This window comes from Bombina bombina, chromosome 1 (assembly GCF_027579735.1).
Source record: "Bombina bombina isolate aBomBom1 chromosome 1, aBomBom1.pri, whole genome shotgun sequence".
Classification (NCBI taxonomy): domain Eukaryota; kingdom Metazoa; phylum Chordata; class Amphibia; order Anura; family Bombinatoridae; genus Bombina; species Bombina bombina.
In genome coordinates, this window is record NC_069499.1 from 347,338,157 (window position 1) to 347,351,760 (window position 13,604).

Here is a 13,604-nt window from a genome sequence, read left to right on the forward strand (position 1 = left end):
CATTACACAGTCTTGTTAGAAATATGGCTAGTCATACCTTAAGCAGAAAAGTCTGCCAACTGTTTCCCCCAACTGAAGTTATTTCATCTCAACAGTCCTATGTGGAAACAGCAAACGATTTTAGTTACTGCTGCTAAAATCATATTCCTCTCACAAACAGAACTCTTCATCTTTTTCTGTTTCAGAGTAAATAGTACATACCAGCACTATTTTAAAATAAACTCTTGATAGTAGAATAAAAAAACTACAACTAAACAACACATACTCTTCACCATCTCCGTGGAGATGCTGCCTGTGCAACGGCAAAGAGAATGACTGGGGTGGGCGGAGCCTAGGAGGGACTATATGGACAGCTTTTGCTGTGCTCTTTGCCATTTCCTGTTGGGGAAGAGAATATTCCCCCACAAGTTATGGATGACGCTGTGGACCGGACACACCAATGTTGGAGAAAAGCGCATATGATCCTAATGCTTTGAAATGATTGCACAGCAAATTTCAAGTCAATTAACACCTTACTGCCCAAACCGGAGCAAATTAAAGCTAAGCACCATGCCACAGCTCCTACCTTCCTTGGGGATTAGTTTTAATCGAAAATAAGCCTCTCTGAAGTCCTCAAGTAATCTCTGGACTCTTCACATGGAGCTGCATGAAGCTGTCTGTAAAATCAACTGCGCAACTGAGGCGCGAATTTCAGGCCCTCTCCCTCTTCACTCTGGGGATGTGGGGCCTTCCCAAGCCAAAATAGGTGTCTAAATAGATGCCATGTGGAATAAACCCCAAAAAGTGTTTCAAATGTAATATAAACTTGTATAAATATCAGATTTTTGTTAAAAAATAATCGATTGCCCCTTAACAGTGTCCACCAGTGTTTGAGCCCTTTCAAATAAGCCTTCCTTCTATACTAAGTCTCAGAATATGGCTTACCTTTCCCACATGGGCTTCTTGTCAGTCTTCTAGCATTACTAAGTCTTGACTAGAAAAAATGACTGAAACATACCTTAAAGCAGTTAAGCCTGCAAACTGTTCCCCCCAACTGAAGTTTTCTGATGCTCAACAGTTCTGTGTGGGAACAGCAGTGGATTTTAGTTACAACATGCTAAAATCATTTTCCTCTCAGCAGAAATCTTCATCACTTTCTGCCACAGAGTAAATAGTACAAACCGGCACTATTTTAAAATAAACTTTTGATTGAATAAATAAAAACTACAAATCTAACACCACATTCACTTTACCCTCCCGTGGAGATGCTACTTGTTAGAGCGGCAAAGAGAATGACTGGGGGGCGGAGCTATATGGACAGCTCTGCTGTGTGCTCTCTTTGCCACTTCCTGTAGGGAATGAGAATATCCCACAAGTAAGGATGAATCAGTGGACTGGATACACCAAGTAAGAGAAAGAAACATTAGAACACTAGTTAATGAACATATTAATAACATTAGAAAACATGACAAGCACAGTGTACCTATTCACTTTTCACAAACACATGGATGTGACTCCAGATCCCTCAAAATACAAGTTATTATGGATTGGATTTCCCCCTAGTCAGGAAAACAGACTTTTAAAACTGAGACAACAAGAGACATTTTAGATTCATACATTAGAAAGCCTGCAACCAAAAGGTTTAAATATAGATATGCAGGTGTTTATGTGATAAAATAAGGATTGCGATACGTGATTAGGTTACATGTCAGTAATTTTAACCATGTATTTTTTAAATTTACAGTTGAGCCATATATAGGTCAAAGACTGACTCATGATTTTGAAGGTCAGTTATTAATATTGTATAAAATTATTTTTTACAGGTGTTTAATCAGATTCATGGACTCTCATGAAACTCTGTTTCAATATATTTCTATATATTTTTTTTATTTAAAGTTTATAATTTGTATCAAAGGGGAAGTCTGTATAGATAATGTAACCATATGCTTAATGTGGTCATACGCCATTAGGACCCCTCCTATTTTTGGGCAGGGTTATATATGGGGGCGCACATTTAGAGAAACACAGAATAAGCGTTGGATATACTGATCGTCTTTTCCTCTTGAGAAAGTCTGCACTGGAGACGGACGAAACACATAGAGCCTGCAATCTCGATCATCTGGTAAAGACTTCCTTTCCTAGGATCCATATTGTTAATTTGACGGTGCTGGAAATTTGAGCATACAAGTGAGGGAGCCAATAGATTTTAAGACTCGGAAGTGGGAAAGCTCAGACTGATGTTGAAAGGTTGGTTTTGACGTGTTTTGTTGTTTGTTTTTAACCACATGCATATATTTGTGTGCGGTGAGATCTTATTAAATAAAGTGTCTTGAGTCGGAGTTGCGCTGCTTATTATTTTTCAGAATAAGGTATATCAGGATTGGTCTGTGAGTCATAAGGAGCCCTCTGCCCTAGTCTTTCATGACCCCTGAGAAAACAAAGAACTAAGTACGTGCCATAGTTTTTGTGGTCCTAGAATAAAAACTAATGTAAAAATGTGGTTGTTGGAGTGGCAAACAAGATAGCAATAACTCAAGTGTGTTTTCTAGGAATGAAAAATGTATAAGCTGTCCTTAAAAACAGTCATGAAACCCAACACTTCTTTCATGAATCTATCATGCCAATTGTCATTGGCTCATGTGATGTTTTCAGCTAGTTCTAAGGCGTGGATTTCTGCTCCTTCATAAAAAGATGCCAAGAGATTGAAGCTAAATATCATTAAAAAAAAAAAAAAAAAGTAAATTGAAAAGTTGTTTGAAATTGCATGATCTGTCTGAATCATGAAAGAAAAAACAAATTGGGTTGCATTTCAGGTTTTTTTTAAAAATTGATCTGCAGTCCCCATGTATTAGTAAGTTGGTCAACACTGGTGTATATAAGCTAAACAAGTCTCAAAAATCCAGGTTTCATAAGAGTCAAAAATGATTCTTGTTATTTGCACTGTAACTATTGTGTAACAGATGTGGAAGGCTAAAGCAAAGAGGTTTTCCCTGATCATGAGAGCTAAAACCAAGCAAGTAAAATGAAGCCATTGATCAAGAAATTGCTACTCACTTTTTGTGACTCTGAAGTGGGACCTTGCAATAGTTTGCTTTACTACATTTGGAGTTACGGTACTCATTCGCCACTTCAGCAGCTTTCTCTGTGGCAATGGCAGAAGCTCCACTGCAAGACAAGTGAAATCAGTACAAAAATAAATAAAATTAAAAAAAAAACAGTGCAAACAAAAACACAACAGCTCATAGAAGTAATGGATATCCTCACATAAATATAAAGTTGCTATAGCCAATGTCATTGTTTTAACATAATGTATTCCTATGTTTTTTTGCCAATGTGTATTCCAAAGACTGAATCTTTTATATATCTTATATCTGCATTAACCAGAGTTTATTATATTGGACTTCATTTTTTTTTTTTTTTTTTTTATATTGTTGGTATTACCACCTTTAATATTGCTCCACTAGGTGAGTAATTTTATTACTGCTTTCTGGTGTTGGCAAACACCTGGAACGTGCTATTATTGCACTGTGGACACATGAAACCAAGTGACTTTTCCCTTACCAATCAACTGTGCCTGTATTTACATGTATAGCCTATACAGTAAAAATATGCTTTACTATTGATTTAATACAATTGAATGCATTTGCTTTATTTTATTAAATAAAGTTTTTTGGGGGGTAATAATAAATAGAATGTCAGCAATTACAAAATAAATAAAAAACACTAATTTTGTGGCCTGTTCTTTATATATTCTAATTATTAATTTTCTCATTCAGTACAAAAAAAGTTTACCAGGGGTTCATGAATGTTTCCAGTGGGCTGGGTACAGAAATGAGAATTTAAGTTTATGAAGGTAATGTACAAACATGAGCAATTGGCTAAATAAAATACCACTAAGAATTTGCATGGCTGCAGCATAGGATGCCTAAAAATAAATGGGTCAATCATAATCTATTATCTAATAATTTTTCTATAAAACCTACCATTAAAATCTATGAGTATTTTTGTAGATAAATCATTTGATAAGCTGGGCTTAACTATCCCTTTAAATTTAAACCTGATAAACCTGAAAAGTTCTATTTTTATAAGGGGAAACAACAGTTTTTGGTAGCAAATTCATCTAGTTTCACCATTTTGATGATTAAGAGCATAAACATTGAGGACCCAAGGTTTTTCTCCCCCACACCCAAAATAGCCCTTTAAACGATTCAGATAGAAAAAAAAAACAAAAAAAACACACCAAACACCACTTTCCTATGTACCTCTATTATAAAAATGTAGTGTTCTTTTGATATCCTCTATTCAAAAGCAGGTAGGGAGGTGTAGGAGTGTGCACGTGACTGGAGCAATATATGGCAGCAGTTTTCTGACAGTTCTACATTTGCAAAAACACTAGGTGGAAGCGTTTCCCGTCATGTACTGCTCCAGAAATGTGCACATTATCTACCTAATTATCTCTTCAATAAAGAATACTATGAGAACAAAAGTAAATTGGATAACAGAAGTAAAATTGGAAACTTTTATAATTGTATGCTGTTAGAATCATGAAAGATAAAAAACAAAAATGGTGCTTGCATAATAAATTAATTTATTTCAAGGTGGTGAGAATCCACGAGCCAAGTTGGGATCAGACTCCAGTCCACAAGGAGGAGGCAAAAAAAATACCCAACACACTAAGAGCTTTTAAACTATCTCACTTCCCTGTATAGCTCAGTCAAAATGTATGGCCAAGAAAGCAGGAAAAAGACAAAAGTAGAATGAAGTGCAAACTAGAACTCCTGTCAACTGAATTGAGAAAAGGTCAGGTCTCTTGGACTCTCCCCACCATGAAAGAAATTAATTTATCAGGTAAGCAGGAATTTTGTTTTCTTTCAAATGGATGAGAGTCCACAAGCCATCACATGTGGAATCTTATACCCAAGCTGTGGAGTCCATGAGATTACCATGATATGTTCTAGGGGAGTCTTCCCTGCCACCAAGTAAGTCTTACGAATCAATTGTTTGAACCAAGAAGATATAGTAATAGCTGTAGACTTCTGTCTCTTACGGGGCTCAGAACAATAAACAACCAACAAAGATTATCTGAAATTTTAGTGGTCTCTAAATTAAACTTTAGGGCATGCACTACATCTAGGTTGTGTAAAAGATGCACATTGGATATTTTAGGAGCTGGACAAAATGAAGGATTCGCAATCTCTTTATGCTATATGGCAAAAAGGAATGAGTCTTAAGAACTGCTTGACGAAAGAGAAGATAAGATGATTCACACGAAAGTGCAGATAGCTCATTTTTCAGATACATACAGAGAGAAGCACACTCACAGAAACGAACAACCAGCTCAATACCATTGTTAGCCTGCTCTATGGCAATTTACCACATGGGTGCAGCTCATTAGCCCAGTAATGCTTTTCACAGAGTAGAACTTTCCTGTAGTATGTCAATCTGATCCCGCCTATTACGGTCAGTACAGCACCAAAATACCAGGCAATTCCTTTACTGAACAAGGAACATAACAACCCCAGATGATCGTTTGGGACTTCATTGGCCCTCGTCAGTGAGGTGTAGCCATATTCCTCTAAGCACACTGAGCAAGGAGTCCACGTCTATTTTTTCAGATAGAAGAATTTCAGAACTAAAAGAAACTAAACCTTCCATGAAGTTGGATGTTCAGACTACGCATAGCTCAAAGGAAGGATATTGCAACACAATTAAAACTAAATTATGGTTCCAGGGAGGAAATACTGGCTTGATTACCATTTTGAACAAAAAGCATGTCTGTCAACTTGCAATCCTTTTATGATACAAAACTGAGAGGGCAGAAATCTGACCCTTCAGACAATTGGCAGATAATCCTTTGTCTAGACTGTCTTGAAGGAAATACAGCAAAAACCTTTACCGTCACACCAGGCAAGAAAAACTATGCATACTTTGCGGTTAACCTGATTCGGTCATTGATACTCTTATTCAAGCTAGAAGGCCTGTGACTAGGACAGAGTATCAATGACAGATTTAGAGAAACGTATGACTTAAAATTAGGCGTTCAATCTCCAAGTAATTAAATTCAGAGCTTTTAGGTCTATATGAACGGGGGGGGGGGGGGGAGAGGAGAGACTCTAGGGAGAAGAACTGGACATTTGAACCAGATCTGCGTACCAAGTTCTGCGAGGAAAAGCTGGTGCAATCAGAATGACTGATGCATGCTCCTGTTTGATCTAAGCTATCACACTGGACAGCAAAACAAATGGTGGAAAGATGTACATCAAAGAGAATGACCTCTACGTTTTCCAGAATATACAACAAACAAAGAAAATGTTTGACGGAAATCTTTAGTTGCTTGCAAGTAAAATTTTAAAGCACGAACCACGTTCAGGTTGTGCAACAGACGCTCCTTCTTAGAGGAAGGATTAGGACACAGAGAAGGAACCACAATTTCCTGATTAATATTCTTATTGGTAACAACCTTAGGAAGGAATCCTTAATTGGTACGCAAAACCACCTTATCAGCATGGAAAACTAGATAAGGCAAGTCGAATTGCAATGCAGATAGTTCAGAAACTCTTCGAGCCGAAGAGATAGCAACTAAAAACAGAACTTTCCAAGATAGAAGTTTAATATCTATTGAATGCATAGGTTCAAACGGAACCCTTTGAAGAACTAAATTCAAACTCCATGGCAGAGCAACTGGTTTAAACACAGGCTTGATTCCAACTAAAGCCTGACAGAACGACTGAACATCTGGAACATCTTCCAGACGCTTGTGCAGTAAAATTGATAAAGCAGATATCTGTCCCTTTAGGGAACTAGCTGATAGCCCCTTCTCCAATCCTTCTTGGAGAAAGGACAAAATCCTAGGAATCCTGATCATACTCCATGAGTAGCCTTTGGATTCGCACCAATAAAGATATTTACGCCATATCTTATGATAAATTTTCCTAGTGACAGGCTTTAGAGCCTGAATCAAGGTATCTATGACCGACTTAGAGAATCCCCGCTTCGATAAAAACAATCGTTCAATCTCCAGGCAGTCAGCCGCAGAGAAACTAGATTTGGATGCTGGAACGGACCTTGAATCAGAAGGTCCTGTCTCAGTGGCAGAGTCCATGGTGGAAGAGATGACATGTCCACCAGGTCTGCATACCAAGTCTTGCTTGGCCACGCAAGTGCTATCAAAATCACCAAAGCTCTCTCCTGTTTGATTCTGGCAGAGAGAGGAGAGGAAATGGTGGAAACACATAAGCCAGGTTGAACGACCCGGGTACTGCTACAGCATCTATCAGTACTGCTAGAGGATCCCTTCATCTGGACCCGTAACAAGGAAGTTTGGCGTTCTGACGAGACGCCATCAGATCCAATTCTGGTGTGCCCCATTGCTGAATCAATTGTGCAAACACCTCCGGATGGAGTTCCCACTCCCCCGGATGAAAAGTCTGACGACTTAGAAAATCCGCTTCCCAGTTCTCCACTCCTGGGATATAGATTGCTGATAGATGGCAAGAGTGAGTCTCTGTGCATCAAATTATTTTGGTAACCTCTATCATTGCTAGAGAACTCTTTGTTCCCCCCTGATGATTGATATATGCTACAGTCGTGATATTGTCCAACTGGAATCTTATGCATCTGGCCGAAGCCAGCTGAGGCCACGCCTGAAGCACATTGAATAATCGCTCTCAGTTCTAGAATATTTATTGGAAGGAGAGCCTCCTCCTGAGTCCACACACCCTGTGCTTTCAGGGAATTCCAGACTGCACCCCAGCCCAATAGGCTGGCGTCCGTCGTCACTATGACCCATGCTGGCCTGCGGAAACACATTCCCTGGGACAGATGATCCTGTGACAACCACCAAAGAAGAGATTTTCTGGTCTCTTGATCCAGATTTATCTGAGGAGATAAATCTGCATAATCCCCATTCCACTGTCTGAGCATGCATAGTTGCAGTGGTCTGAGATGCAAGCGAGCAAACGGAACTATGCCGCTACCATTAGTCCGATTACCTCCATACACTGAGCCACTGACGGCCGAGGAATGGAATGAAGAGCTCGGCAGGTGGTTAAAATCTTTGATTTCCTGACCTCCGTCAGAAAAATTTTCATGTCCACCGAATCTATCAGAGTTCCCAGGAATGGAACTCTTGTGAGAGGGATAAGTGAACTCTTTTTTTACGTTCACCTTCCACCCGTGAGATCTAAGAAAAGCCAACACAATGTCCGTGTGAGATTTGGCTAGTTGGTAAGTTGACGCCTGAATTAAGATATTTTCCAGATAAGTCACCATTGCTATGCCCCGCAGCCTTAGAACCGCCAGAAGGGACCCTAGCACCTTTGTGAAAATTCTGGGAGCTGTGGCCAAATCGAAGGGAAGAGCCACAAACTGGTAATGCTTGTCCAGAAAGGCGAACCTGAGGAACTGGTGATGATCTTTGTGGATAGGGATGTGTAGATACGCATCCTTTAAGTCCACGGTGGTCATATATTGACCCTCCTGGATCATTGGTAAAATAGTCTGAATGGTCTCCATCTTGAAGAATGGGACTCTGAGGAATTTGTTTAGGATCTTGAGATCTAAAATTGGTCTGAAGGTTCCCTCTTTTTTGGGAACCACAAACAGATTGGAGTAGAACCCCTGCCCCTGTTCTGTTTTTGGAACTGGGCAGATCACTCCCATGGTATACAAGTCTTGTACACAGCATAAGAACGCCTCTCTTTTTGTCTGGTTTACAGAAAATTGAGAAAAATGGAATCTTCCCCTTGGAGGAGAATCTTTGAAATCTAGAAGATACCCCTGGGTTACGATTCCTAAAGCCAAGAAGTCCTGAACGTCTCTTGCCCAAGCCTGAGCAAAGAGAGAAAGTCTGCCCCCTACTAGATCCGGTCCCGGATCGGGGGCTACCCCTTCATGCTGTCTTGGAGGCAGCAGCGGGCTTCTTGGCCTGTTTATCTTTGTTCCAAGACTGGTTAGGTCTCCAGACTGACTTGGATTGAGCAAAATTCCCCTCTTGTTTTGCAGCAGGGGAAGAAGAGGTAGAGGGACCACCTCTGAAGTTTCGAAATGAACGAAATTTATTTTGTTTGGTCCTCATCTTATTCGTCTTATCCTGAGGAAGGGCATGGCCTTTTCCTCCAGTGATGTCTGAAATTATCTCTTTCAGTTCGGGCCCGAATAGGGTCTTACCTATGAAAGGGATGGCTAAAAGCTTAGATTTTGATGACACATCAGCAGACCAGGACTTAAGCCATAACGCTCTACGCGCTAAAATGGCAAAACCAGAATTCTTTGCCGCTAATTTAGCCGGTTGAAAAGCTGCATCTGTAATGAAAGAATTAGCTAGCTTGAAAGCCATAATTCTATCCAGAATATCATCTAATGGGGTCTCAACCTGAAGAGCCTCCTCCAGACCCTCGAACCAAAAAGCAGCAGCAGTAGTTTCAGGAACAATATAGGTTGCAGAAGAAAACCTTGATGAATAAATATTTTCTTTAGGAGACCCTCTAATTTTTTATCCATAGGATCTTTGAAAGCACAACTGTCCTCAATAGGTATAGTTGTACGTTTAGCCAGGGTAGAAATAGCTCCCTCCACCTTAGGGACCGTCTGCCACGAATCCCGCATGGTGTCTGATATGGGAAACATTTTCTTAAAAGTAGGAGGGGGAGCGAACGAAATACCTGGTCTATCCCACTCCTTAGTAACAATGTCCGAAATCCTCTTAGGGACCGGAAAAACATCAGTGTAGGCAGGAACCTCTAGATATCTGTCCATTTTACACAATTTCTCTGGAACTACAATAGGGTCACACATCCAGAGTCGCTAAAACCTCCCTGAGCAACAAGCGGAGGTGTTCTAGTTTAAATTTAAAAGCCGTCATATCTGAGTCTGAGGGAACATCTTTCCTGAATCAGAAATCTCTCCCTCAGACAGCAAATCCCTCACCCCCAACTCAGAAAATTGTGAGGGTACATCGGATATGGCTAATAAAGCGTCAGAGGGCTCAGCATTTGTTCTCACACCAGACCTACTGCGCTTCCCCTGCAACCCAGGCAGCATAGATAAAAACCTCTGTGAGGGTAGTATTCATAACTGCGGCCATATCTTGCAGGGTGAAAGAATTAGACGCACTAGAAGTACTTGGCGTCGCTTGTGCGGGCGTTAATGGTTGTGACACTTGGGGAGAATTAGATGGCATAACCGGATTCCCTTCTGACTGAGAATCATCCTGCGACATACTTTTAGTAGCTAAAATATGTTCTTTGCAATTTATTGACCTTTCAGTGCATGAGGGACACATTCTAAGTGGGGGTTGACCACAAACAAACTTGAAAACACTTTAGTGAAAAAATAATCTTAAAAAATGGTACTGCGCCTTTAAGAGAAAAAAAAGCATACACGTTCTGCAAAACTGCTTTAAAATACACCAATTGTTTCAAATTTTTGATATAAGATTCAATTTATGCAGTTAAGTTTGCCTCACAAGAAAAAGAAACACTTAACCCTTTATTGTGAAAACCGGATAGTTAATAAGGCCTAAATCCGGAAAAAACACCCCCTGCCCTCAGGGATTGGAAAAATGGGGTTAAAGCTTCGATTTGGCCCAACACTACCACAAGAGCCTTCCATAGTTGGAGATTGCTGCTTGCTTTGTAAATACAATTGCGCATCTGAGGCACGAAAATAGGCCCCGCACATCTCACTCGATGTTTTGCCAGCCTAAATGAACCACACCAGAGCGGTTCCAAACTAGTCATGTGGGTTCTGAGACCCAAAAAAGAAGCCAAGTGTACCCTCAATAAATGCTCCAAAAAAAAACATAATTTATGTAAGAACTTACCTGATAAATTAATTTCTTTCATATTGGCAAGAGTTCATGAGCTAGTGACGTATGACGTATGGGATATACATTCCTACCAGGAGGGGCAAAGTTTCCCAAACCTCAAAATGCCTATAAATACACCCCCCACCACACCCATAATTCAGTTTAATGAATAGCCAAGAAGTCGGGTGATAAGAAAGGAGCGAAAGCATCAACAAGGAATAATTGTGCTTTATACAAAAAAATAACCACCACAAAAAAGGGTGGGCCTCATGGACTCTTGCCAATATTCCAGGATTTAAGCCATAAAGCTCTTCTAGCTAATATAGCTAAAGACATATATCTGACATCAATTCTAATGATATAAAAAATGGCAACGCAAATGAAATTATTAGCATGTTGAATTAGCTTAACAATGCTATACACATTAGGATCTGGTACTTGTTGTGCTAAAGTTTCCTACCAAAAAGTTGAAGCCGCAGCAACATCAGCCAAAGAAATAGCAGGCTTAAGAAGATGACCTGAACATAAATAAGCCTTCCTTAGATAAGATTCAAGCTTCCTAGCTAAAGGATCTTTAAAAGAAGTACTATCTGCCATAGGAATAGTAGTACGCTTAGAAAGAGTAGAGATAGCCCCATCAACTTTGGGGATCTTTTCCCAAAACTCCAATCCATCAGTCGGCAAAGGGTACAGCTTCTTAAACCTTGGAGGAGTTAATGAAGTATCCAGACTATTCCATTCCCTAGAAATTACATATGAAATCGCATCAGGAACTGGAAAAACCTCTGGAATAACTACATGCGGTTTCAAAACCGAATTTAAACGTTTACTGGTTTTAATATCAAGAGGACTATTCACGTCCATATCTTATGCAATCAACACCTCTTTTGATAAAGAACGAATATACTCAATTTTAAATAAATATGAAGTTTTGTCAGTGTCAATATCTGAGGCAGAATCTTCTGAACCAGATAGATCCTCTTCCGAGATAGATAAATCAGAATGCTGTCTGTCATTTAAAAATTCATCGAATTTATGAAGTTTTAAAAGACCTTTTACGTTTATTAGAAGGTGGTATAACAGACAGAGCCTTCTGAATAGAATTAGAAACAAATCTCACATTAACAGGAATATCCTGAACATTAGATGTTGAAGGAACAACAACAGGTAATGGATTACTACTAATGGAAATATTGTCTGCTTTTGAAAGTTTATCATGACAACTATCACAAACTACAGCCGGAGGAACAGTTACCACAAGTTTACAACAAATGCACTTAGCTTTGGTAGAACGGACATCAGGCAGCAGCATTCCAGGAGTAGATTCTGAGACATGTTCAGTTTGAGACATCTCGCAATATGTAAATAGAAAAAAAAACAATATATAAAGCAAAATTATCAATTTCCTTATATGACAGATTCAGGATTGGGGAAAAATGCAAACAGAATAAGCCTCTGGAAACCAGAAGCAAAAAGAAATAATGACCTAAATAATGCAAAAAAATCTGGCGCCAAGTATGACGCCCACAATTGACAAAATATTTTTGGCGCCAAAAACGTCTGCAACAAACACGAGCGTCATAGATGACGCAACTATGTGAAAACTCTCTGCGCCAACTAAGATGCCGGAAATGACATAACGTCAACAAACTTAATTCTCGCGCCAAAAAAGTCTCGCGCTAAAAATTATGCAATAAATTATAGCATTTTGCACTCCTGCGAGCCTAACAGCCTCCAATTTAGAAAGAAAGACAATTTGAAAAATTTTCAGGTAAGAAAAAATGTATTCATATGCATTTCCCAAAAAATGAAACTGACAGTCTGTAAAAAAGGAAATATACTGATTAACCTGAATCATGGCAGATATAAGTATAAAAACATATTTAGAACTTTACATAAAAAGTGCCAAACCATAGCTGAGAGAAAACATACTTACCAAAAGACACTCATCTACATATAACAGATAGCCAAACCAGTACTGAAATGAGAATCAGTAGAGGTAATGGTATATAAGAGTATATCGTCGATCTGAAAAGGGAGGTAGGAGAAGAATCTCTACGACCGATAACTGAGAACCTATGAAATAGATCCCCGTTAGGATGACCATTGCATTCAATAGGTAATACTCCCTTCACATCCCTCCGTCATTCACTGCACTCTGAGAGGAAACCGGGCTTCAGCATGCTGAGAAGCGCATATCAACGTAGAAATCTAGCGCAAACTTACTTCACCACCTCCATAGGAGGCAAAGTTTGTAAAACTGAATTGTGGGTGTGGTGGGGGTGTATTTATAGGCATTTTGAGGTTTGGGAAACTTTGCCTCTCCTGGTAGGAATGTATATCCCATACGTCACTAGTTCATGGGCTCTTGCCAATTACATGAAAGAAACGTTATTGTCCAAAAAAACGTTAACAGCACTCCTAGTTCACAAAAAGTTTGCTCACAAACATTCAAAACTCAGTGTCAACCATTTTTTATTAGCCCCTTATGCAAGCTTAGTAATACCCTTCTATATCTCTTAGGATTACTTACCCTCATGGGGATACTGTCAGCCTTTCTGAAATACCACAGTCTCTCCAGAAAAAATGACTGAACATACCTCACTGCTATATAGCATGAAAACGTTCCTCACACTGAAGTTTCTTGTACCCCTCAGCTCTTCTGTGGGAACTGCTCTGGATCTTAGTGACAAATGCTAAGATCATCAGCCTCCAGGCAGAAGTCTTCATCCATCTGCTGCCTGAGAGTAAATAGTACACAGCGGTACCATTTAAAATAAAAAACAGAATTTATGCTTACCTGATAAATTTCTTTAAC

The 13,604-nt window shown here is 39.4% G+C and overlaps 1 protein-coding gene across 1 annotated transcript in view; it reads right to left on the reverse strand.

Moving 5' to 3' along the window:
• Nucleotides 1-13,604, reverse strand: part of TTLL4 (tubulin tyrosine ligase like 4) — a 388,835-nt gene that overhangs the window by 236,243 nt on the left and 138,988 nt on the right. Inside the window, exon 6 of the mRNA XM_053712432.1 lies at nucleotides 3,034-3,144. Within this exon, the coding sequence (XP_053568407.1) occupies nucleotides 3,034-3,144 (111 nt within the window). The remainder of the gene's footprint in view (nucleotides 1-3,033; nucleotides 3,145-13,604) is intronic.